This window comes from Apodemus sylvaticus, chromosome 8 (assembly GCF_947179515.1).
Source record: "Apodemus sylvaticus chromosome 8, mApoSyl1.1, whole genome shotgun sequence".
In the NCBI taxonomy this organism is placed as follows: domain Eukaryota; kingdom Metazoa; phylum Chordata; class Mammalia; order Rodentia; family Muridae; genus Apodemus; species Apodemus sylvaticus.
Window position 1 is genome coordinate 61,498,636 of NC_067479.1, and position 27,674 is coordinate 61,526,309.

General features: G+C 45.5%; 1 protein-coding gene across 2 annotated transcripts; it reads right to left on the reverse strand.

The window, feature by feature from the left end:
- Positions 1–381: 381 nt before the first annotated feature.
- Ccdc25 (coiled-coil domain containing 25) lies at positions 382–25,290 on the reverse strand. 2 transcript variants are annotated; one of them, XM_052191160.1, is made up of 9 exons: positions 25,147–25,288; positions 22,971–23,018; positions 18,695–18,734; positions 15,022–15,073; positions 12,142–12,217; positions 10,000–10,103; positions 9,627–9,829; positions 6,409–6,454; positions 382–1,839 (listed from the first exon to the last, which is right to left on the reverse strand). In XM_052191160.1, exons 1-9 carry the CDS (start codon positions 25,172–25,174, stop codon positions 1,810–1,812), a joined length of 627 nt encoding a protein of 208 aa, XP_052047120.1. In that variant the 5' UTR covers positions 25,175–25,288; the 3' UTR covers positions 382–1,809. The 2 variants fall into 2 exon arrangements, with proteins under 2 accessions (XP_052047120.1, XP_052047119.1); XM_052191159.1 differs by lacking the exon at positions 6,409–6,454 and having other exon boundaries at positions 25,147–25,290.
- Positions 25,291–27,674: the final 2,384 nt, after the last annotated feature.

A 27,674-nucleotide genomic window follows, 5' to 3' on the forward strand; every position in this document is an offset into this window, starting at 1 on the left:
TGCCATGGGGACACAGGCGATGCTAGAAGCAATGCCTCCCGCTGAGGTGTCTACAGCCAAGAGCTAAAGGAGCCGAAGCTTTAAAGGAATGCCTACAGGGATTAGAAGGGAGGGCTTGTGGGACTGGGCAGCCCAGCCTTCAGTTCAAACTTCTCCAAGCTCAGAGCTGACAAAAGGAGGCCACCCTTGCAAGGCTCCCAGGCAGAGCCTCAGGGGATGGGGCTCTGGCCCAGTGCTTACCCCAAATGCAGATGACCTTGAGTTCACAGAAGGAACCTATGATAAATGAGCTTTTACAGCATAAGTAGCCTCAAATCAGCTTGGAGGTGGGAGCTGCTCTTTTATAAAAAACACATTTTAAGAATTCATATATCAATGTCCTTTCTGATAAAAATGATACTTTATTATAATTTTCTTAAATCACAGAACCCAGTCTAAATCTGTCACACACACACACACACACACACACACACACACACACACACACACACACACACACACACGCTCTCTCTCTCTCACTGATCTCTGGTGCTGACTTTCATACCCCTCAAATTTGCTCTCCTCAAATTGGCTAACAAGTTATGCCTTAGGGGATATTCCAGTTCAACTCATACTCAACTTGGAATATCAAGGATCATTGGTCTGGTTTTGCCCATACGTCAGTGGTGACAGCTGGTACATTTGCTGAAGAAATCATTTCTACTGGCTTGGCACCCCAGGGCTGTGTGGGATGCTAGACCATGGACCTGCATGCCCACTACCCTGCGGGCTTTGCTCTCTCACTGTCCTGCAGAGTCTCTACAGGGCTCCCTTAAACACTGTAACAGAAAGGTACCTACTGGAGAGCAGGTGGCTCAGACCAGTATGTATGCTACATACATGTGAAGTCACAGAACCTACAACTGTGGGGTTACGATTCGACATAAATATTATTCCTAAGTAAGGAAACAGATGCCTTGGCTGGCTAGGAAAATGCCTGATTCTTTCTAAAGCTTGCAATCCATGGTGGACTTTTGTTTCATGATACACTCAAGACAATCATGAGGCAACCTGTGTCAGCCTCATGACTAGCAGAGCACCCCTTCCTGTCTCCCTCCACACACACAAATGGCTTCAGAGTCTAGTTGTCACATCTGCGGCTTGGATCACTTGTGACTTTGGGTGATGAGTTCCCAAGCTTGGTCAAGATCAGCTCTGGAACTACAGTGCTGAGATGGGCCTCACCTCACAAGAGCGAGAACAGAACCCTCGGAATAAGCTAAGAGCTGGGCCAGCAGAGAACTTGCCAATACTGAACTCCAAGTTAGGAAAGCACTTCTGCTGCCTTCAAACCCACGTGCCTTTCTTCTAGTCAGGAAACCATCGTCAGGAGGGCCCTGGCCTGGGTGAGCCACCAACTGTCTTCTTCACACAAGTAGATATTTTAGAAATAGGAAACCCATTTCATGACGTCTGTTCCCAGGACAGACAACAGCCACAGAAACACTTTCCAGAGTCGGTCTGCTCCAATGTCTGTCTCATAAACAAAGGCTGCCAGCCTTCATGAGGTACTGACGTATGTTCTGCCAAAAAATATTCTCCTTTTCCTAAACTTATAAGTTGTCTTTAAGTTCAGCTATATTATACATCTGTTCTTTTCATCAGCAAAAAGATGACTTTTTTTTAAAAAAAACTCCAAAACCCAATAATGTCTATGTAGAATGAAGGTAGAATTTTGGTTGGTTGGTTTCTGTAATTCAGAACCTAGATGAAATCAAAAGCTCTGTAATGGTCTGCACATTCACGTCTTCCCAGGGTCTTTTGCTCAGCTCACATGAACTCATCGGAATCGTTACCATCCTGCAGGAGACAAGAGAGAGAGAGAGAGAGAGTGAAGGCCTTGAGCCCGCCAGACAGTCAATCACCAGGCTAACCCATGGCCCTGTCTCAGTCCTCATCTCAGGGTGCAGGGGTGAAGAAAGCTAGCAGGGAGACGATCAAACTCAGCACTGCCCTGCTGCCATTAGCTCATGTATGGCCAAGGAGAGCAGACACGGCCTCCAAGTCCTCAAGTTACTTAAACTTCCAAGTTACGATTAAGGCCCACCCCAACTGGCAGACGGTGGGACGAAATTGTGACTCTGTAGAAAGATAGTGAATAGCTAATCACTCAGCATAAATCCTGAACTTTTAAAATAGAATGACTAAGAGAGGGCTATGAAACCTGTTCTCCTGGAGTAACTTTACTCTGAACACAGCTCATGCCATATCAGATCATGACTGACACACACACACACACATACACACACACACACACACTTTTAGAAAAGGACTAACCCTCTACAAGTATACAAGTATACTGTATGAATAGTATCTTGCTTCCTTATGCCAATAACACTGTCATATATAAAATATCTGTGCCCTAAATCTCAGTATTTTGAACCTCCTGGTTTTCCTAGATTTGTGATTTCACATGAAAGCTGACTGTTTTCCTTCCTTTTTAATAGGCAAAGTCCTTAAGAAGCAAACATGGGCTAGTAATCAAGCTAGCCAGCTTGGCCCCGTCCACACCACAGCACATGGGTAAAGGGCAATCTTACCGCATGGCTGATAAGCCCAGCTGCCTTACCCCAGCACCCTGGTAGGAGTCTTTCCCAGCACTGTGACTGGCTTGTGCAGCACTGGCCACTACACTGGTTTGATTTGTCACTGCTTAACACCAGTACTGCTAGAGGCTGGGATCGGACTTAGGTTTCTTTTTCTTTTACGGACCCTTGTTGGAAATGGCAGGAAGACAGCAGGTAAGGTTAGAAAACGGTAGTTTCTATAAAGGCTGTTTTTCTCTGGCTTCATTCAGTGTCTCTCTCTCTCTGCTCTTCCTCTTCCCCCTCTTCTTAAAACATTTATTTTAGGAGCTTGAAAGATGATACAGTGGTTAAAAGCACTTGTTATTCATGCAGAAGACCCAGGTTAGATTCCCAGAACCAGTTTGGTGGCTCATAACCATCAATAATCCCAGTTCAAGGGGATCCAACATCTGTCGGGTGCTGCATGCATGTGCTGCACCACCACACATGCACAAACACCCACACACAAAATAATATATTAAATTAGATTGGTTTAAAAATAAGTTTATTTTAGTGTATGTGCACATGTACCACATGCAAGCAAAAACCCTTGGGAAGTCAGAATCGGGGACTGATGGCTGGGACTGAAGTCTTAAGAGAGGTAAACTGCCGTGTGGGTGCCAGGAACAGAACCAGGTCTCCAGGAAGAGCAGAAAGCTCTGCTGACTGCAAAGCCAGGCCTCTGACCCATGTGTTTCTCTTTTGTTAGCACAGGAATCAGAACAGGAAACTTGGCTCAACTGTTTGTGTTTCGACCCAGTGGTAGGACTGACTGCCTCAGAGTCCTAAACATCAGGAGCAGCGTCAGAGACATCCAATGTCAGCCTCTTTACTCAGCCAGTGAGGACAAACAACCCAGTAAGGCCTCCTGGCTGGTAACAAGGACAGTGCGCACTCCCTACAGGTCTGGCACCACAGGGACGTTTAACTGTGTGTCTGCGGTCCAGGACTGTCCTTGGGCAACTGTCACATGTCCGACTCCCAGTCTTTCTACTACTCAGCTTAGGGACAGGCTTCTGTTGCCCAGTGCTAACTGATAAGCAGGAGGACCATGATAGCAACGGTCTATGCCTCCAAGCACATATAGAAAAAGGACTAAAAATTACAGATCAAAGAGAGTATGCTAAATGGAGAACTAACAATTCTGCTGAACATCTAGCTCAGACAGAGCCCAGTACTCTTCCTGATGAGCTTGTACAGTCCTATCTCACATAAGCATCAGCTTCCGAATGAAGATCAGGGGTTCACACTACAAATTAGGTTATACAATACAAGATGGTAATAGCAGAAAATGTTCCAAGGAGACTGAAGTCTTTCCATTCGAGCACCTTACACATGGCAGCAAGTAACAGAACAGGAGGGGGAGAAGCGTCTGTCTCAGTCGAACGCTGTAGTCTTGGGACTGTTAATTATAGTGCCTGTGCATACACATGCACGACTGGTTCTCTGCATCTGTGGGGTCTGCAGATCCGAACCAAACACAGAGATCACTTAGGAATCCCACAAACACAGGTACTGGCCTTTTTCTTGTCAACATTTTGTAAGCTCTACAGTGTGACAACTATCTGCACCTACACTTACACTGTATTTGGTATAAGTGATAACACTCAGATAAAGCACATAGAGAGATAAAACATGAGTTACATGAGAATATTTTTCTATTTCATGAAGGTTTTCAGCATCCACAGATTTTAGATTATGACATTCCTAGGGTCTTGGAACTAATGCCTTAAACATTTCAAGAGATGGTATGTGCACATGTGTGTGTATCCATCTATACATATACATATGTGTGTGCATATGCATGTATGTGTTTCCAATTCTAGAAGAACATGGAAAGCTCTTAAAGACTCACTATGGGAACAACAGATACAAGGTTGAAACACAGGCCAGATTTCTGGTGGAAAGCCACTTCTAAATAAAGTTTCAAAAAGTTTTCAGTCGACACAGCAGAGACAGGAGCATTAGTTTTTACTGAATTTGACTTGGAATCTATCACAGGTCTCTGCTAAGGCTAAAATGGTCTGAGTTTCTGGAAAGCCAAGAATAATATGCAGAGGGCTAAACAAACTCAGGACTCCAAGTAAAAACCAATGACAATTACCTATGATACCAAGTCTAGCATCAGGGCACACCCTTGTTTATAGGTCACAACATCCTCATGAGGTAATGTCTCTACACTGAGCAATAATCCCCCAAAAAGGCAAAAAATATAGTAGGCTCAATCCAGTGACAGTTTAAATCTCTTGACTTAATATTCAGTCCTGATGAACTACACAGTGCTATTTTGGAAATTTTCAGAAATAATTTACAAAACTACCATCTTGATTCATAAAGGAGCCTCAAAAGTTTAGTTCTTTACAGACATGGTAGTAAAGATGTGTTCTTACCAATTTTTGGACAGGTACTGGACATAAGAAATGTCTAAAATCCTACTGACTCCAATCATGCACTTAACTTGGAATTTGAGTAGATAACCTTAGGTGGGAATGGAGCCACTTAGCAGAGCTTTCTGTAGGAATGGTAGGTCCTTTATCTGTGCTGAAATAGTAGCCCCGGGCCACACACAGCTGATACAGCTGAAAACCACAGGCTTCAGACTTAATCTTCATTTAAACAGCATCTGCAATTCATGTCCAGCATATCTGATGATACAATCTAAAGCATACATCTTAAAAGCCGTCTTATAAGAGAACCCGAGCCAAATGTGGAGGTGCCTGCTTGTAATCCTAGCACTTGGGAAACAGAGGCGGCGAGACTGTGAGTCTGAGACCAGGTGGGGAAGGGGAAGTTTCATGGCAGCCCGAGCAACAAAGGAAAAACCTGTCTCAAAACCAACCCAAAACAGAACAGAACAAAACCCTGAAACATGTCAATACTTATTCCAAGTCCTAACAAGAATGAAAAGAATCAGTAGTAGTATTTAGGCATATGGTATCGTATTTGGTACATTTATTTTTAACTGAAAGGAGGTAATTCTGACTCTGTCTATCTATAGTGTGAAGTCTACAGCACCATTAGTAGAGGATATTAATAAACGGAAATTTATTAATTTCCTTTTTTTAAAGTTTTTTTTTCCCCCCAAACCCTGGAAACAGGAATAGGAACTAAGAAAGGAGAAAAGAACTGGACTACAGTGCTGTGCCAGTTTGGGTCTGGAAATGTCCCCAAAGGCCACATGCTGAAGGCCTGTTCTCTAGTCCATGTTCTGGGAGGCAGGACATTTAAAAGCAGTGTCCAGTATGAAGAAGCACGGCCTCCCCATGCTGGGACTCCAGCCTCCCTCACCTCTCTGCTCCCAGCTGCTGTAAGCTGGGCAGCTTGCCTTCTCCTGCGTTCCCATCGTGACCATGCTGTCTTAATACTGGACTCTAAGCAGCAGGGCAACTGACCATAGCCCCAAACCTCTAAAATCCAAGTCAAAATAAAGCTCCTTTCTTCCTAAATTGATTATCTGGGACATTGTGCTAGAGTAAGGGAAAGCTGACGGGCACACCTTGGAATACTAATAGGCCTGCCCTGCATAGCAGTGAGGTATCAGACCTTAAAGTGACCCATATAATGGCAAACACAAGATCACAGGGCAGGAAGGTAATGTCTTTCAGACAGACACACAGACACACAGACACACACACACAGACGCACGCACGCACGCACGCACGCACGCACGCTCAACCTCCTTCTCCATACTAGCTGCCATTCATGGTAAGCAATCTGCAACACTACAAGAGTCAATAACTCAACTACTAAAGACTCTGAAACATTTCAAGGCACAACAGTGAAGCAGGAACTGTGAACATACTTGATTTGAGGACATATTCTCAACTTTCATTAGTGACGAGTAGCTCCTAGAAGAAGAGAAAATAGTCAGATTGAGGTTGTTTCTCGATAAGCATTTGGTGGCTAGCACCCTAAAACCCAAATGACGTTACTGTGTCAACAAGCATCTCACAGAAGGTCACATCGGGAGGCTCAGCGGGCCAACTGTTACCACTCTGGAGAGAGCAGCACACAGCGTGCCTGCTGAAGGCCACGTTTCCTCTGCACTCCCTATTAACTCAGATCGCCCCAACACCTTTTGAGATTCCTAAAAGATATTTCCAGACTTCTGGTCTTTATCTGACTCAAAATCTATTCCCCTACAGAAACAAACACATTTCATTCTCCTGTTGCCTAGAAGAGTATCGCTGTCCATTCCATTTCACACCCAGGAGCCATTCTTAGCTTTACTCCCCAACCCAAACTACCATCAAACCAAGCGCTACCACTTTACCAGTGAATTTCCCTCTCACTGAGTCCAAGCTTCATCCATGGTCTGTGACCACTGCCTCTGGGTCCCTCTATAACCCACCAGGCGAAGAGCTCTTACTAAAACACAAGCTGCCGCTAGGGCCCGTGCCTGTCAGCTGGGCCCGTGCCTGCAAAACTATCACTCAGCAGGCTGCGGCAGGAGACTGCCACAAGTATGAGGTCAGCCTAGGGTACACTGAATCCCTGGTCAGGCCAAGGTGCAAAGACATGCTGTCTCAAAAAGCAAACCCACTGACTCACTCTCTCAAAGCCTCATCACTTTAACTTGAAACTTAAAAGAGAAATTATGTCTCATGTGTGTGTGTGTGTGTGTGTGTCTGTGTGTGTGTGTGTGAGTGTGTGAGTGCAGCACGCCCTGGAGGTCAGAGGACAACTCTACCTCCAGCACGAATCACAGCATCTTTATATTTATATTACTCAACCCATTCAGAAGACTTATACAGAAGACTGTATTAAATGAACTAGAGGGCAGCAGAGCTTTGGCATGGCGATTTGAGAACCAGACGACACACTCAGCTAGAACTCTCAGCAAGATGTTTAGCTGCTATTCAGACTGACCCTCCTTTTAAAAATTCAGGTAACAGAAATATGTCACTGCTGAGTGAGGACATGCAAGAAGCACTTTCAAGAACAGTGTAAGTCAGATGGAAAATGTGTTGGCCATTTCTCCTTATCAAGATGTAAATGAAGTGATATCATGTTTCTAACAGAAAACATCCATGTTTCTAAACAAAGTAGTTAAAGATGCGAAGGAAACAGAACAGCATATTTTCTTCAATTTTCCCCTACTCCAAACTAAAACCAAGAATTAGCTGTTGTGGTGTTTTAAATGAAAAATGATGCCACTCCCCCTCTCACACCTGTAGGCTCATAGAGGGTGGCACTATTAGGAGGTGTGGCCTCCCTGGAGGAAGTGTGTCATTGTGGGTGGGCTCTGAGGTTAAGCCAGGACCAATGCGACTCTTCCTGCTGCCTTGGGATCAAGATGCAGAATTCTCAGCCACTCCTCCAGTACCATGGCTGCCTGTGTGCCACCATGCTTCCTACCATGATGTGGTGGACTAAACCCCTCAGACAATACGCAAGCTCCACGTAAATGCTTTTCTTTGTCAGAGTTGCTATGATCATGGTGTCTCTTCACAACAATAAAAACCCTAACTAAGATAGCTGCAAATCCTGCTTGCCAGGACTCACAAATGCTACTGGAGGGAGCCATTTTACACACACAGCAGGAGCCGCTTTGTAGTCAGTTGTAGATATCCACGTCTAAGTATCTGCCTGCTTCAGTCAGCAGACCAGTGTACGACAGCATTCCCTGCCTGAGCTCTCAGTCTGAATGCTCAACTTTAAAAGCCAGACTTCCTAATTCAGCAGAACCTGGACAGGAACACAAGCAGGTGCCTCACACCTGAACACACACAACCAGAGCAGCTCTGCCCTGGCCCAGCTGGCTTCCTAAGAACCCAGGGTGTTCAGGCAAAGCTGGGTCAGAGCAAAGGCAGATAGGTGGCTTTTAATTTGATGCCACCCCACACTTGTGTCCTTTCTGGACATATATCACAAATGGCATCCATGGAAACCTAGGAGCCCCATGACTACAAGTCACAAGGACAACTTCCTCTTAGGGGAAACAAGAGACAGAGCTATGTGCTAGAGCCTTTGTCATGTGCATGAGGCCCTAGTTCAATCCTTAGCACTACATAAAGAAAGGAAGAGGAACAATGATTACATGCCGGCAATCCCAGCACTCAGGACGCAGATGCTTTACTAGTTTGAGGCTAGCTGTCTCAGAAAAGCCAACACCACATTCAAACATCAACAGGGCAGCGGGGCCTGTTCAAGTGCAGCGATACATATTCAACACGGCAGGTAGAATGGTGCTCCCAAAGCTTCCCCTCCCCCAGGATGCTCACATCCAAATCTCTAGAAGCAACAGACATGTTGTCTTATGTGGACACACACTTTGCAGGTGTGACAGTTCTTTATGACAGGGAGATGACTGAGGATGGTGCAAGTATGTCTGATCTAGCCACATGGCTCCTTAAGGCAGAGAAGGCCAGAGACGGGGCAACAAGCCACACAATGTGGGCAGCCTCTGGAAGCCAGCGTTGCCTCAGGAGCTTCCAGAAAAGAACTGCCCTGCCGACCTCTCGTTTGCTTTGATTAGTCAGAACTTCTTGGAGGTCTGTACATTGCTTTGAGGAGTTACATTTGGGGCCATTTGTTCTAGAAGCAACCGAAAACTGATACAGTCGGCATTCTCACGGCCACCTTCACTAAGATGTCAGGAGTCAAACTAATTTACCTGCTGATTCAAACTGTAGGATACTGAAGCAGGCAGGCCTCGTCACAGTAACACATTCAACTTCCAAAAGGCAGAAAAAGCACTGAAAGCAGCTCTGAGTGGCGCAGCTGCACATCGTGGTCCCAGCTGCCCAGCTGCCCAGGACTACAACCTCCTGTCCCTCTTCCTTCCCCAAGAACAAGTCGGCATCGAGGACAGCCCATGGTGGCTTATGAAGTAAAAACCTTTCATTTTGCTCACTCACACCCAACACCTCTGTAAGAGGGGGACTCATACATCAACATGGCCACCTCTAACAACTCAGTCAACACTGAGGCTTGAATGACCAGCCACTGGGGCATCCATCATCCTCAGAACCTGTGGGGAGAACCCGAGTGAACAGCAAGGCCTCAGCCCCAGCGTACCTAAGCTCATCCAGTTCCCTTTTCTTCTTCATTTCTTCTTTCTCTTTCCTTTTCATTTCCTGAATCTGGGCCTTCTTCTCATTCCTCTCTTCACGGTCTCTGCCTTCTTTCTCTGCTGCGAGGTCTGGAAACTTCTCCAGTTTGGTCTTCTCTAATCGGTTCAAGATTTCATTCACTTTCTTCTCCACTGTTACAATCTTTACCTTTAAGGGAGGTAAGAGGAAAAGTACTTAGCCTTAATTATTTTTCTCTCACCTAAGAGGGCAAGGCTTTGGCTTTCCAGGGCTTTAGCCACCCAGCTGAACACCCGTAGGAAGCACAGGACACTCAGCGTGGACTCAGGCCCCGCCTCCCGCGGTGTGTGAGCACTTACGTCCTTCTGCCTGTGAAAGCCTATCTGCCCCACATCCATGTCGGCAGTTTTCTTCAGGTTAGACCATGGCGTGTAAACCACATTAACGTTGTTCATCTTGCAGCCTGCCAAGAGAGATTTCTTCAGCAGGCAGGAAACATGAGACAAGAGTGGCATGGTCTTCACCCACAGCAAAACACCATGCACCCCAGACAAGGCATAGGAAGAGCTCACTTCCAATGTCCCAAAGTACCAAAGGACAGTGGGAAACTGAACAGTATATCAAAGTACTGAGTAGAAAGAATCCTGGCTCCTGACACGGAAGACTACAACATGCTCAGGAAGACTTGTCTGGTTATCAGTGGAGCCTTTTCCCCTAAATAAAACCCATGAGTCTGAACCTAAATGAGCCAGTTTAGCAGAGACCAGCAAGCTTACTCCCTGTCCTCTTGGTACTGAGTGGAGAGAACTTGGTAACTAAGCTGCCAGTGGGGTCTCTGCAAGTTCACAGTCCTCTTCATTCCCCAGTACTGTCCTCCAGTACTGAGTAAGAGTGGATGGAACCTGGGACCTAGCTCCGTTTCTGCTGTGCGATGGATCACTGCAGAAGGCTGAGGAAGGAAGGGATTAATCCTGTGTCATGACTTTCCCCCTGTTTTCTCTAGAACTCAAACTCTAAAGATATTAAGAAGAAACCAAGCAAAAAACAGTCTACAGCTCTTTAAACCAAGGTTCATCTGTAAGCCAGAGGCATGGGAAATAACAAGGCTGTGTGGAAGAGGTTGGTACAAAGAAAAAAGTTTGCTTATTTCATTTTTTACTTCAGTAACTGAAGATCTGAGATTTTACTCTACTCATGAAATAAAGTGTCCTCCCTCAGAACGACCTGCTGACTACGGAGTTGGAAACTGGTGGCTCCTAAAGGCAAACTCTAAGCTTCTTAGTCTGTGCACTGAGTTTGTAATTAGGGCTGCCTGGGTTGAGCCTGAAGAGACCGGTGTACATGACGGCAGGCTGCCAAGCTCTCCTGTGTAAGCGCCTGCTCTCAGCTGCTTTGCTCGGGATCCTCTTCCAACTCCATTTAGAACCAGCTCTCTCTCTATCCAGTCTTCATCCTACCCCTAAAATCTCATGTTAGCTCAATCATTTAAACCCACACCTCTCTCAACCCTCTTCATAACTCCTAGCCCCGTCCTTGTAACCATCCTTCTAGACCTTTCGATTAGATTTAATCTTATCTAGAATTACACAGGCACCAAGCCCAGTATTTTTAACTACTGCCTAAAACACACAAAGTGATTGTTTCCAATTCACACTGCACAGGACTCACCCTGAGAGCTCCTGAAAGATAAGGACACTCAGAGACCACCCAGATCGTGGGTAAGGAGGACAACAGAGTCAAAAAAATGACTCAAAACCTTCACAAATTAAATGAAGGAACAGCCTGGGAGAGGAGGAGAGAGGAAAAAGTGTGATTTAAAGTCTCCGGCTCTAAGCCTGGGATGGTTGAACATACCTATACTTCCAGTACCCAGGAAGCTGAAATAGGAGAATTGTTGACTTGCCAACCTGGGCCACACAATGAGTTCCATGCTGGCTAGCCTGGGTTACACATCAATATCCTAGTTCAAAATATCCAAGCAAGGGACTGGAGAGATGGCTCAGCAGTTAAGACTGGATGCTCTTCTAGAGGATCTGGGTTCAATTTCCTAACAACCACATTGTAGCTCACTATTGTCTGTAAGCCCAGTTCTAGGGAATCTGACGACTTCTTCTGGGTTCTAAGGGAACCAGACGTACACATAGCATAGAGATTATATGCAAGCAAAACACAAATATGTAATTTTATTTAAAAAAAAAACTGACCCAAATCCCTCTAAGTGTACAGTCTGTTGACAACTGATGGCAGTAGACACTTCTCCTTAGCTATCAACACTGCCATGTTGGCAAAAGTCTTAGGCAGAGCTGGATGCCTTCCTACTCAAGGGAAGGGAAAGACAAAAGAGTCAAGATAGAAAGGAAGTACAACTAAGAGTAATAGGTTATGAGCTTTTATTTCTCTGACAAGCCTCCTCAGACATGTCTTCTGCTGTCTCTACAGTCATGCTCACTAAAATGGACTATGATCGAAACACAGAAAAAGTGAATGCTAGGCAAACTGACCTTGGATGCTATTGGCCTTCACGAGGTGGGCACAGTCCATCAGAACCTCCTTTGGAATGTCTTCTATCTTCTCTCCCTGCAACACAAAATAAACCAAATAATCCTCTTGGTTCCTGGTGGCCACTGGAGCACTCACAAGGCATCTGCTGCCTTACCTGCTGGACATGGGCTTACAAACAAGCAGGGGCTCTTCAGGTGGACAGCAGAACACTGAAAGATGAAGTTATTTACCACGCCTACCTGAACTAAGAGAAGGCACTAGCAGCAAACTATACTTAACACATTTTTATAACCATGTTGAAGATATTAGCTGCAGTAATGTCTCAGTGGGTTTTGCCATCCTCATTCATTTCCAGAAAGCTTGGGGAGAATGATGTCCATTCTGGGATCTAGACGCCTTCCTGGCTGAGGTCCCTGTACCCTTCCTTTGAAACAGATACCCCGGAGTTCTGGGTCCCAAACATCTCACCAGCCGTCTATCTTTCAGCCAAAATTAGGGTGAAGTTCTTGTGTTCTTCATTTGTTGTACTGCTCCCAAAGGAGACAGAGCAGCCAGCGGAGACTGCAACAGCAGCAGCACTGGTTGAGCTCAGACCAGTAAGCCTAGGAACTCAAAAGGTGTGAGGGCTGCATTTTGCTTTGAGTCACTTTACACTACTGAGCTAAAAAAAGCTCCCAAATGTCATGACTTTTCTATCCAAAACAGTCACGTGGTAGCAAACACTGCTGAGACTAGATGGTCACACGTTGGGTGGGATTCGAACCACAATGAAGGCACACGGTACCTGTCACATGCCACTCTGCAAAGCTTCAGCACGTGCCAGGTCTTAACCCTCACAGTGACTCCATAAGGAAAGAGTTGGTCCCTTCTACACAGGAGGAAGTAGAGTCAGGACTCCAGGCTGTTCTACACAGCGAGTTCCAGACCAGCCACAGTGACAAAAAAGAAAAAAAAGCCAGTCAGGTGTGGTGTTGCATGCCGACCTACAGTCACAAATACTCAGAAAACTAAGATAGAAAGGTCTTTTTAACCCTGGATTTCAAGATCAGCATGGCCAACAGTAAGACTTTCTTTCAAAACAAACAAGCATTTCTAAATAAGGGTTTATAATGATGAAAAGTTGCACATAATCCAGATTCTGACAAAGTAGCTTCCTATCAGCTGTGCCATATTATCAGCTCACTACAGGAAATCACAGTAACAAACAAGAAAACAACATACTATCGACTTTACCAACCACGACCCTAAAAAGGAATTCCATCAACCTGGGATAGATACCGTGGCTGTAGGCCAAAATTAAATAGTCTAAATATGTCCCAGATGTACAGACAGAACAGATAAATTGAACTTTCGGTAACAATGATTTGGATGGAAACCACAAGGCAGAAGATCAAAATCATTACACCGCTGTCCTTGAGCTCCCAGATGTTTAAAGGCTGAGCTGCAGTCTCGCAGCCTGGCAACTGCAGGCTTCTGAAACTCACAGTGACTTCACTGCAGCCTCCACTCTGGACACACAATAGGTACATGCCACCATATAACAAGGAACGCTACCAGATGCTGCTGCTCAGATTTAAGAGATCTCATATGTTACAAACTGCCGTCATGCATGCTTGTAATCCCAGAGTTCAAAAGGGGAATCACAGGTTTAAGGCCAGCCTGTTCTACTCAGCAGGTTCCTGACCAGGTCTCCACAGCAAAACTTTGTTAAAAACTTTTTTGGACTGGGCGTAACAGCACATGCTTTTGAGTCAAACACCCAGGAGGTAGAGACAGACAGCTCTCTGTGATTCTGAGGCCAGCCTAGGCTATACAACAAGACTCTGTCTCAAAACAAAAACAAAATTAAAAAAAATAGTAACTTTTTTTTATTCATGAAAATAATGACTAGGAGGTTGGGTGGATTAGGCAGCTCACAGGAGGCTGACAGGGATCTCACCAGAGCTGGACAGACAAGAGCGACAGATCACAGCATCTGAATAGACATAAGGCCCATGGCAGACAGAAACACAAGTCCTTACTTATTCAAATGAGGGGGAAAGAAAAGAGTCCCACCTTGCATGAACCCCAAATAATGAAACTACCCCACTCTAAAACATGAAACTACATTTTGCCCATGTCTAAATAGATGCTAGACCCCAACTTGGTTGTAGTAACCAAGTCTAGAAATGCAGTACCACCACGGAGGAGAAAGGTGGCAGGCACAGCCCTGGCCAGGCAGTCCAGGCTCCTGCCACTAGCGTAAGTCATGTTAACACATGAACTGTCCAACATGATGGAGAGGTCACTCCCACCTGTGATTCTATGTAGTCATGAGAAAAGTGAACTGTTGAGGTCATGACAAAGGGACATTGTTATCAATATCACTCAACTTTCTAAAATCTTGTAAGTCCAAAGTATGTTTATTTTTTAAAACATAATACATACAACAAGTACACATATATTTAGTTTAACTATTGAAAACACAGATACAAACAAGTTAGAAAAAAATGGCGGTGCTGCATCACCAGGGCAATCGGACTCTTCCTTCCTGCATTACCTACCACTGGTGCTGCAGAGGAACAAGCGCCCTCGTGAGCCAGGTGGACTGAGTGAGTTGGAGAAGAAGCCATTAGAAATAGATGTCAGCATCAACTGAACTGAGGGGGAGCGCAAGCGGAGGGGACAGGTGACACACTGAGCTGGCTAGACCAGGCGGGGCTTCTCCCTGGGAAATCATTCAGAATTTCCTATAACAATTTTCTGGGTAGGAGGAAGACATTTACTAATCTTTATGACTTTGAACACATTTATTATTTAAGCAACTTAATCGCACAAAAAGAATATATAATGTTCCTCTCTAAAGGAAAGGTCATGAATCCAAGTCTACATTCAGTTACCTTTTGTAATCGTAGGTATACATGAGCCGAAGAGAGCTTGTCCACGTGAAACCTACAAAGAAGGAAACCACTTTTAGCAACAAGACAACCGTGTCTTCTGCCACTTGCACTGAAAGCATCTCATTCCAAGACAGTATTCGCTGGGCCTTATCACGTGAGGCTCCATGGAGAGCATCAGACAGCCACCATCTCCCAAGGCTGGCCAGCAACCTGGAGAGGCAACAGAAACATAGAGCTGTGCGGCTGTGCGTGGCTGCGCGCCAAGGTGAATATGATAATTATTATGATAATAAAAACGAAACCTGCTGGGCAGAGCACAGCTTCCAGTGACAAGAAGAACTATCAGGGACCAAAGGCTCTGAGGAGAGCTGAGATTTGCTGGCCCGACCAAAGCACAGGACAAGAAGGAAAACAGGGCAAGAATTTCAGATGAGAAAGGATGGAAGAGCCAGGCGGTGGTGGCGCACGCCTTTAATCCCAGCACTAGGGAGGCAGAGCCTGGTCTACAGAGTGAGTTCCAGGACAGCCAGGGTTACACAGAGAAACCCTGTCTCGGAAAAAAAAAAAAAAAAAGTGATGGCAGAACAATCAAGACCAAGTATGGAGTGCAGAATAGTTAGCTCACTAAGCAGGCTACATCATTAAATGAACCAGATGAAGCAGGCTAAGAATTCTGGCTCACAACCACCTGTAATGAGATCTGACGCCTTCGTCTGGAGTGTCTGAAGACAGCTACAGTGTACTTACATATAATAAATAAATACATCTTTAAAAAAATACCAAAGTAATCTACTCTAATGAGTTCCTACCTAAGTACTGAAGGCACACCCAGGAGTAAAGGCTGGAGTGGAGACTGAATAGGAACAGCTCCCATTCTTATTTGAGTGCTTGGCCACCAGGGAGCGGAACTCTCTGAAAGGATTAGGAGGTGTGGTCTTGCTGGCTTAAGTGTATGGCTGGAGTGAGGTTTCCAAAGCATCAGCCAGGTCCAGTCTCTCTTCCCCTGCCAGCTGCCTGCCGGTCAGGAACTGCCTCAGTGCATTGTGTGCCACCATCCTCTCCGCCATGGTGACAATGGACTAAGCCTCTGAAACTGTAAGCAAGGCTCCAACCAAATGCTTTCTCATATTAAGAGTTGTTGTGGCCACAGTGTCTTTTCACAGCTTGTAGATGCCATCTTCAGGCTTACATATAACAGTATATATCTACAAAGGACAGACAGATAGAGTACAGGGTTTGAAATACCCACCCCTGAAACAATTCAGCACAAACTACTTCCTGTAAAAAGTCTTAATGAAGTTTTACTAAAAACACTCACTCAGTGTTTAAACTATGCCCACTTGTAGCCTTGATATCACTCACTAATTCAGAGACTAACATTTCCTTTTCTTTTTTGGATTTGTTTTTTTCAAGACAGGGTTTCTCTGACTAGCCCTGGCTGTCCAGGAACTCACTCTGTAGACCAGGCTAGCCTCGAACTCAGAAATCTGCCTGCCTCTGCCTCCCAAGGGCTGGGATTAAAGGCGTGCGCCACCACCACCAGCTTAACATTTTCAATAAAAGAACAATTACCAGAGGGTGCAGAGGCCCAGGGAGTGCTTCAATTCCTTAAAGTGGGGTCCGTGAAAATACCACTCAGTAGTTAGTCTGCGGGCAGCAAGGACACACCTTTTCTCTTTTCCTCACTTAAAAGGCTGAACTCTCCAAACCAGCCTCAGAGATTACCATGGTAAAGCCCTGCACTTCGGAGCTGAACTCTCCAAACCAGCCTCAGAGATCACCATGGTAAAGCCCTGCACTGCGGAGGAGCTAGGAGTCGCTCTTGGCTCCCTGGAAGATGAACATGGAAGAGCACACGAACTGGAGGGGGCTGAGGTCTGGGCCTCCTCCAGCTTCCTCAGTTCTCAAATAGCTTCTGAGAATAAACATCAACTGTGCTCAGCTTTGCACTTCACCCCTGGACTACCAAAGGTGCCGAAAGGGGGCACTAGGTCTATCAGCCAGAGTCTCAACCTTAAAAAAGTAGAACAACAACAACAAAAACCCAAAAAAACCTCAAGCTGTAATTTACTAGTGGGGGCTTTAAATTAGAAATCTGCCTAAATAAACTAGAAATTCTACCTGTTGAACTTAAAAGTTTAAAAGGTACAGTAAACTGACTTTCAGGTGGATCTGAATATTTCCTTTCCTATTAGGCAGCTATGTGCCAATCTGTAGGCTAAAGGACAGCACAGACAACACAGGGGCTGTAGTTCCAGGACTTGGAAGACTGACGCAAGAATGTGAGTTCAAGGAAAGCCTGGAATAGGGTCCAAGTTTACTTGGAAAAGAAGGGGTGGGGATAGCAGGCAACTACCTCAGCAAGAGGTACAGACACTGGCATCAGAGAGGCTGCAGCTGGGGATGACAGATATTCAAAGGGGAGACAAGGAAGCGTTCATGGTGAGGAACCTTCAGCATGTGTGTTTCCGTGAAGGCAGCAAGTGAGTCAAGGAAAAACTCTTGTTATGTGCCAGTGCCGACAACCTCTGTTCACAGAGCAGGCCAATCACTGTGCAATGGAGGTTGTAGGGCCTTCTGGAGGAAGGCCAGAAATTCTTCCCAGCAGTCCAATCTGCCTACCTGAGCGAAGGAGCCCCACCTAAGCAGTGTCCAACTTGATGGCACATTTGAGTGCAGAAGCTAGGACACCGGGCCGGAATAGTTTTGTTCTCTTAAACCTTTCAAATTCCCCATGTTCTTGCTACCCACTGGTTCTCAGTGTGGATTTCAGAGTGATTGAAGAACACGTCCATTGGAGTCATGAACTAGAGCTCTTCATAACCAAGTAAATAAAACACCAAGAGACTGTTTGGGGAGCCCCGACAGATTTATGGGGCTTCTGAGCAGAACCACACGTAAGTGGGAACTTGAGTTACTTGTAAGATAGTAGCCTGTTAAATGCACAAGGCGGCCACATTACTGAAAACAGAACCAGCTCTTCTGAAAAGGGGCCATTCAACCTCACAGCCGGTCATGAAATCAGGGGAATGGGGAGCTCACAGCTGGAGAAGTCTGTAGACAGTTATAGCTAGGGACCTGGGGCTGGGAGAGGGTGGAGGGCGGAGCAGGGAGCAGTGAACTGAACCGGGAAGAATGGTGCCCTAAGGTGAGGACAAATCAACACCAACGCTCAGAAGCTGAGCTGGGCCTCTGAGAGCCTGAGCTGGGCCAGTAATAACCAGTGCAGCCCAGTTCTGTTCCTCATCCGAATGGTGGGCACGGTAGTAGTAACTGCAGAGGTTGTTGGGAAATTAAATGTCCTGACGCTCGACAGTACTTGGCAGTTAAGTGCTTGAAACATGGACACTACTGCCATCACACCCAAGTAAACAGGGCCTGAGAACTTATCTAGGGGGCGTGATGCCCACTGAAGTGGAGACTGGGTTCCAGGAGAGAATAAGCAGTGGAGAATGAACATGGACGAAACCGTGATGAGGAGCTGTGTTAGGAGCCGGCCCGCACCTTCTCTCGTCACAGGGTGACACTGAAGGGCACCTCGGCTACTCACTCGGGCACTCCAGGAATGAAAACACCACGCAGACGATGTGTTTAAATTATGGCAGCAGGTAGATGGCCAAGTCTGAAATCTAAATGATAAGCTAAATGAAACAGAATAAAAACTGCTACTTACCAAATGTCTTCAGGCCAGCCGTACTTTATCAGATCTTCATCTACAATAAGATACAAGAGGAGGGAAAAAGAAACTAAGAAAGCTGTTAAGTGGAAATATACCAGGATTTTTATGTTGGGAAGGGGAAAAAACCCCAACGCTCTCCTTTCTCCCCTTCGCTCTTTCTCTTCCTTATTTTTTTTCCATGCTTCTCTCTCTCTCTCTTTTTTTAGATTTATTTATTTACTATATGTAAGTACACTGTAGCTGTCTTTAGACGCTCCAGAAAAGGGTGTCAGATCTCATTATGGATGGTTGTGAGCCACCATGTGGTTGCTGGGATTTGAACTCAGCACCTTCGAAAGAGCAATCAGTGCTCTTAACCGCTGAGCCATCTCTCTACCCCCTTTTTTCCACCCTCCTAATCCAAAACCCAAAGACTCTTTGAATAATCCAAATACTGTAAAACATCTCAATAGCTGTGAGTCAGGAGATTCTGACCAACTATAAACTTAAATGTTAATGATTTTGTTCAAACTCTAAAATAATGGGGTTATGGAGTGCTAATAAATAATAAAGGTCTGGGAATAGAGTTTTCAGTGGTTGCACTGTTTGCCTCCTGTTCTTGAAGCCCTAAGATTGATCCCAGCACCACAGAAGCTGTGTATGATTGACACAGTTATAATGTCAGCAACTGCAACTGACAGGAGGATCAAAACCGGGGTCATCCCTGGACGCCAAGGAGTTAAGGCCAGCCTTAACTGGACTGTCTCAAAAGAACAAATGGGCAGACCAAGAGAAACCTCAAAAACTCAAAGGGTATGGGAGCACACACTTGGGAAACTGAGACAAGGGGATGGTGAGTTTGAGGGCGGCCTGCACTAACAAGCTAGGTCAAGGTCAGCTTAGTGAGACCTTGTAAGACCCTGTCTTAGAGCAGAGCTGATGAGAGAAGACTTAAGACAAAGAAAACAGACAACTTTCAACTGTGTACTTAAGGATGTTACAAACAAGCTACATCTAAAAGGAAAGGAAAGATCCTAAGTGGAGATCAACCAGCAGCAGACAGATGTGAGAGTGAAAAGGAACTGCTCTGGGAGGCAGGGAGCGGAACGCAAGTCTTGGGAGGGATGAAGAGGAATAAGCTTCTGTGGGTGGGGAACCGACTGTGTGTGTGTGTGTGTGTGTATATGTGTGTGTGTGAGAGTACGCGTTCGCGCTGTGTTATCTGATATTTTAAATTCTACACATGGCAGGTACGCCATTAAAGGTAAAGTCAATTAAAAACTTCGAGGACAGCATGTGTGTGGTGGTTTTAAATGTACCCAAGAAAGGACAACCTACTAGCTAAACTACACACAGCCCTTGGGAGAGGACACTGTTGGCAATAGCTGACACTGGGAGCTTTCTACTAGACATCAGAAATTTATGGGAAGTGGGGAGCTGAACAAATCACCAAAAAAGTAAAAGAAAATACTAATAGTAAAAGATTTGTAAGTGTGCTATGAATAGCTGGGGCCACCTGCTGGCTATAAAAAGAACAGACCTGCCAAGAATTCAGCAAACACACTACTTAAAAGTTCCATTTATATGTAGTATCCATGTGGTGCTTATCTGGAAACTGCCTGGCTACTGGAAATAAATGGGTGATATCATGAATATTTCCAAAAGGAGGCTTTAAAATGCAGCTTCCTTTCATATAAAGCTAATTTGGAGGGGCTGACAACTCCAAGTTTCCTGATGAGCAAATGTTCCATATATACATACACAATGGCACAAAACACCAGAGGGCTCTAGACATGTAGACTCACAAAAGGACTCTTCATGTAGGTCTGTCTCTAGGCATAAATTCTACCACAAATGTGAACAATTCTCAACTCAGTGTCTCAAACCACATTCACATCCCTCCTACGGCATGTGCTAGTACGTAATGTAGTAAGGTCAGCATTTTGGCCACATTTTAAAACATGTTTTATATTTCAGAGCAGTTTTAGGTTCACAACAAAGTCAACACACGCCACTTTTTGTGTCTGAATGCCAGAACGAGGCCTCCACATATGTAAGCCCTCTGTAAAGAGAAGACAACCATGGAAGGGAGCGAGAGACAGGTGGAAATGTCAGAACCACCACTAGTCCACCCATGCGAACCTAACAGTGCGGGCCTTTAAGAAATATGTAAAGCTCCCCCATGCCCCAGACAGTGCAAAACCTGCATCACTCAGTGGCTGTAAGGGCTCCCCAGTGGCTGCAGCCTCCCGCTCATCCACCTCCGCTGTAGTAGGAAGAAAACTGTATTTGGCAGCCCTGGCATCTGCTTTCACATCCACTCTAAGTAACTATGGCTCCTGTAGCAGTGGCTTGCTGTTCCTCCAGGACCAGTGACATTATGGGTTATGAGGAGAAACTAAAACTTAAGTATTAATATATAATATGGATGACTTACCATTAGGTCACATCTTAGACAATGCCACACACCAATTACAATGAAAGATTGCTTCAAAGCGTGAGCTACTTTATTTTGCTGTGATCTGTTGTTTCTCACCAGTCTTGATCTTACCAGTTCTGCTTTATAGCACCCATTTGTATTTATTTCATTCCTGCCAGGTATCTCTTATTGATGAATGATATGCGTGCCTCTTTTAATGCATATAAACTATCAAAGTCTGTTGTCTATGTCAAGTTACACCAAACTGATACTGATAGTTCTAGAAAGAAACAGGCAAAGCAGACAAGGAAAAACAAAAGGTTACACACAGACAACAGTGTGGCCAGCCAGCTCTCAGACCGACCCCAGGGAATGTTCCCAGAGAAGCAAGGGAGGAGTGGTATCTGGGAGCTTAAGAAGCACTGGGGATTCTACCCACCAGCTAATGAGTGCTTCTCTGGGAGGCAGTGTGTGATGGTTTGTATATGCTTGACCCAGGGAGTGGCACTTTTGGGAGGTATGGCCTTGGAGTAGGTGTGTTACTGTGGGCACGGGCTTTAATACTGTAGTCCTAGCTGCCCGGAAGCCAGTATTCCACTAGCAGCCTTCAGATGAAGATGTAGAACTCTTAGCTCCTCCTGTATCATGCATGCCTGGATGCTGCCATGTTCCTGTCTTGATGATACTTGACAGAACCTCTGAACCTGTAAACCAGCCCCAATCAAATGTCGTCCTTCTAAGAGTTGCCTTGGTCATGGTGTCTGTTCACAGCAGTAAAACCCTAACTCAAGTGTTTGAACAAGCCTATAGGAGGCAGGGAGTGCAATATGAAGGCTTGAATACGCCTGGCCCAGGGAGTGGCACTGTTGGGAGGTGTGGCCTCATTGGAGTGGGTGTGTCTAAGACACACTGCATATAGGGCCTTTTCCCTAACTAGACAACCCTCTGCAGTAGCTACAGCCCATGAGCCTCTAATGTCTAAGAACTCAGAGATCTGAAGAGACTGCATAACTGCAACTTGTTTGCTGCGGAGCTGATTCTGGCATGACGTCACGGCTGTCTTTTCTAAACCCTCATACTACCTGTATTTTCCAGTCTTGAGGAATGACACTCTTTCCAGCTCCTTCTGAGGAGCTCTCACCTTCACTGTGAGTATCATCAGTGTTGCAAAACTCCATGCTCTCTTGACCACCAAGAAGGTCAACTTGAGCTAGTCAGAGTGGTTCATATTCGCAAGCTCACTCTCCAGAGGCTGAGGCAGGAGAATGCCTATGAATTCTAAGCCTCTGAGCTACACAGAGTGCAATCTTGTCTCAGAAGTGAAAGCAAAAGTGTCCAGCTGGATCTGGCACTCAGCTTAGTTGTAGCATTTGTCCTCCGCCCTCAGTTCCGCTATCCCCTATAATGCTGGGATTACAGACATACAAGGGTCCCCTACTACAACAAGCTACATGCCAGGCCCAGCTGAACAGGACAAGCAGAAAGTCAAACCTTGTAGAAGGAGAGACTATTGGTAGCTGGGAGCTCTGGGAGAGGCTAGTCAACTGGGAAAACAATGAGCTGTTAGGAGCAAATACAGTTGTCAAAGTCTACATCGAAATGGCTAGAAGACAGGATTTTGAATACTCTATCTGCAAAGGAATAGTGTTTGAGGTGACAGATATGCTGTGGATTTCAACTTGATCATCACACAATGTGTGCACATATCAAAACACTGTATTCAAAAATGTGGGCAACTATTGTTTGTCAAGTCTAATTTTCAAAAGAAATGAAAAAGAAATCAATAACAAAACCCATAAACCCAACAAACAGGGCACAGGAACAGCACTTACCTGCCCGACATTTCAAAATCAAATGCTTTTGTAAACTTACTTTCATATTTATCCTTTCCCATGTAAATAGTGTAAGTAGACGAATTAACTAAAATAAAGAAAAAATAAAGAGACAATTAATATGGATGCAAAACACGGCCCTGGGCCCCACCTGGCTCTGACCCGCTCCTGCGCATGCTCTGAGCTAAGGATAAGTCCTGTCCTTTTACATGACAGCAGCAGGCAGAGACTGAACCATAGACTACATAAGTCTCACTGAGCTTAAAATACTATCTTGTCCCCAAAGAAGACCTTTAGCAATCCTTACTGCTGAATGGCTGTTTTCTTCCTTTTCATGGAAATATCTCAAGCAGGGTGGTGTGGCACACGCCTTTAGTCCCAGCACTCAGGGAGGCAGAGGCAGGCGGATTTCTGAGTTCAAGGCCAGCCTGGTCTACTGAGTGAGTTCCAGGACAGCCAGGGCTACACAGAGAAACCTTGTCTCAAAACAACTATATAAGCATGTGTGTGTATGTGCACATGCATAGTATATGTAGTGAATTTAATGTGTTCTTAAACTTAGCCAGCTGTTATTTTGTGTGGCCCCATCGGGCTGGCATTGCTTATATCTCATTGTGCTGCGCTGGTGGACGCCCTGTTCCACTCAGGGGAACCGCAGTTCTCAAACTTCTCCAAATACTGGCTCTGACGCCCTCCGGCTATCTCAAACAAACTAAATCTTAGACTTTACATTGAAGTAATGAGCAATTTTGTTGTTTAGAAAGCTTTCCTTAATCTTGATTCTAAAGTACAAGATTCGGACTGAAAGGACTAGGTGTTAGACTGCCAACCACACCCTACCAAAACTTGGTGGACCCTAAATGGAGCTAAATTTGTGACTTGGTCTTCAGTCTACAAGGCACAATGCCTGGTAGATAGAAACAGGGCTGGCAGGAGAGTCTGTACCACAGAGCAGAGCACACACAGGGCAGTGATGGTGGTGCATGCCCATAATCCCAGCATTTGAGTGGGAGAAGGGTCTGGAGTTTATGCTGTCCTTAGCTACATAGGCTGGCTTAGAGCAGACTGGTCTGAGACTCTGACTCAAAAATCAAAAACCAAACAAAAATTAAGGGACCACACATTTAGAAGGCCACGGAGTTTCTGCCCCCAACTCCTGAATCACAGAATTCCAGGAGTGGACTACACACTCAGTTTATGTGGTACTTGAGATCAAAGCCCAGACTTGAGGAATACTAGACAAACACTCTAACTCAAACAACTGTCTGTCACTCCAGTTCCAGGGGACCCATCACCCTCTTCTGGCCTTAATAGGCATTAGGCACAAAAGTAGTGTGTAGATGTGCATGTAGGCAAAATACCTACAGAAATAAAAAAAGTATCATGAGCCGGATGGTGGTGGCGCATGCCTTTAATCCCAGCACTTGGGAGGCAGAGGCAGACGGATTTCTGAGTTCAAGGCCAGCCTGGTCTACAGAGTGAGTTCCAGGACAGCCGGAGCTACACAGAGAAACCCTGTCTCGAAAATCCAAAAAAAAAAAAAAAAAAAAAAAAAGTCAAGAGCCATTTTAATGGGTGAAAGTGTAACATTAGAACTTGATTCTGGACAAAAGGAGCAATACGGGCAGAGAGAGAAACTAAGCCGACAGCGGCATTTCCTCGAAACCAAAATAGCACTTTCTGGCCTTCCAAAACCAGTTCAGTAGTATTACCAGACGTCAACTGGAACATCAACTCTGCCCAGGGAGGGTTGTACTAACATTTTAGCCCTTCTACTGCTTTCCATGGCACCCCAGGCCCGCCCTTCCTAGAAGGGCAAGGCACTCTTCCAGTAGGAGACAACTGCTGGCACCTGCCTCACTGGTCAAGTATTGCTCCAAGGTGCGGGCAGAATGCAGGAGCAAAGGCTGGCGACGGGGAGGGAGGGGGCGCTATGCAGGAACCCACACACAGCCCGGGTCCAGGAAGCGTTGGCGCGTCTGACCGGTGGGGATGGAAATGATCACCGGGTGTAAAGAAAGCGGGACACATTCCCACCGCGACCACCAGGACCAGGAGACGACCAGGCAGCCGCGGGGACGGCCAAGCAGAGAACCAGAAGGCTCTGGGAGAGGCGCCCGCGGGCGGACACGGTTCAGGACTAAGTCCAAGCCCAGCGGCGGCTGGGGAATGCCGGCTTTGGAGGCAGCTGCGGGCAGGGCCCCGGCGTCACTCACCACTGCTGCTGGTGAAGTAGAACACCATGATCCTGGTAGAAGAGTGGCGACTCCTACTCAAAACGCGAAGCTCGAGATACCACCGGCGCGAGGGTGAGCCGGCTCCCAGGCTCTCCTCCGGACACTTCCGGCGGACGTGCGGACGCGTCACAACGCCGTCCTGTCGGCGCCATCTTTAGTCCTGGCGAAGAGACGGGTGTTGGCGGAAGGGCGGGTGGCCCGGGGATTTTGAGGATTGTGCTCAAGCGACTAGTTGAAGGAAATTAGCTGGGAAAATACATCTTGTTTGAAGCCATAAAGGACTTTATTTTCAGAGGCTCTACTAAGTGGGCACAAGAGTTGGTCATTGCAAGCCGGGCGGTGGTGGCGCACGCCTGTAATCCCAGCACTTTAGGAGGCAGAGGCAGGCGGATTTCTGAGTTCGAGGCCAGCCTGGTCTATAGAGTGAGTTCCAGGACAGCCAGAGCTGTACAGAGAAACCCTGTCTCGAAGCCCCCCCCCCCCAAAAAAAAAGAGTTGGTCATTGCTTTTTAATCTGCCTTCCCACTCAACCCAATGTGGGCTCCATGAACGCAGAAACTGCCTTTTCGTCATGGTTAAGGGTCCCTGTACCCATTTCCTTAGGAGGTACTCGGTAAGAACCAATTTTAAATAAACTCATTCTCCACTATTTGACGTAGGTGAGAGTTTTGTTGTGATTTTTTTGTTTGGTTCGTTGGTTTTGGTTTTGGTTCCCTTGACCAAGCTGGTCAGAATAGAGCTGGGTAATTTTCATCAAATCCTATTTAAACCTAAGATGGCCTCAGTAAGAATACAAGATGGAAGAAATGCTGCACTGTCTTGCTTTACCACAATTAACTAAATTGCATCAAGGGCAGAAGGTTCTCAAATGAAGCCTTACTGTTACTTCCCAGAGGCACTATGCTTATTGGGATTCTGACCCTGGCTATTGTTCCTTTAAACCTAATGTCTGCCCCTCATTACCTACAAGTCTGAACATATACCAAACTTCTGAAGTTCAGAACCTCTTGCTATAAATTTACAAAATACTCCCACAGCACCTAGGTTTGACTTGACAGTTTTCCTTATAGAAAATGATAAAGAAAAATGATGAGAGTCCATTTTGGACTGCATCCCTCCAACAAGCCCCAAAAGTCAGACCAAACAAAAAATGCTACAGAAAAGGAGTTTTACCATCCCTGGAAAGCCTAGTCTTTCATAAAACAGGAAATTCTAGTCAAATAGAATCTGCATGATAAAAAAAGTCCCCACCCTTGGCTTTAGCGCTTTCAAAAGAAGAAACTAGCCATAGTCTCTCACTAACCGGTTTCCCCTATTGTTCTGGTTCTTTTACTTTACAAAACCCACTATTATTCCTGGTCTCCTGGCGCTGGTCAAAGTTGTGGAGTATCCACCAGAGAAGACTGCTCCTACATAGGTTTAAGCCAATAGAAAATCTTTTTTAGCTGACCAAATACTACACTGGGTATTTGAGATCCCAGAGTAACAGTTTCTTAGTCTTTCTCAAGATGAGCTTTTAAGCACAACACACACAAACACACACACACACACACACACACACACACCAAAACAAAACAACAACAACAACAACAACAAAAACATGTTCTGGGTTGACATTCTTCAGTTAACCAGAACTACAAAAGTGGAACTATAGAAGCCAAAAAGCAAGGTTAGTACATTTAGAGACTTTCCCAGAACTGTGGACTCTGATGGAGTAGGTCTTTGTTTCCATTTTGACAAGTGGTGCTGTCTATGTGCTGAGTTCTGTTCAGGTCTGGGCCCTGTTACAGTCAGTATTCTAGAACTCAGGAGACAGAGTTGTAGCAGAGTTTGGAGTAGTGGGGCCTCAGTTTCAGAGACATCTCCCTTAACAAAACCTACTGTTCCACCATTGCCTAATGGAAACCTTTATTCTGGCTCGGAACACAGAAGCTGACACATTCATGATTCCTTGAAAATAGCAGAAAATATGTTAGTCACTTGACACCCAGCCAACTTTGTTCTGTGAAGAAGAGCATCACTTAAACCTTTTTAGAACTAAACAAGTGTCCAGACTACTAGATACTGATAATTTCTTAAAAGCCTGTGAGTGTTTTAAGAACATTTCTGCTTGTCAAAAGACACTTGATAAAACCAGTGCTGGGTTGGAGTGTCACAGGCCTTCCTTATAAATAGCGATTGGGTTCAGTTCTTCATTTTCATTTTCTGTAAAGGAAGAATGATAGCAAACGTCATAGATCGTGTAAGGAGTATGTGAAATATAAAATATATAAAACATTCAGCTCAAGAGATTGGGCTCAGCTGTTTGTTTGTCTTTTTGTTTTTTTGTTTTTTAAGATTTACTTATTTATATGTAAGTACATTTTAGGTGTCTTCAGATACTCCAGAAGAGGGCATCAGATCTTTTTCGGGATGGTTGTGAGCCACCAATGTAGTTGCTGGGATTTGAACTCTGGACCTTCAGAAGAGCAGTTGGTGCTCTCGACCGCTGAGCCATCTCTCCCACC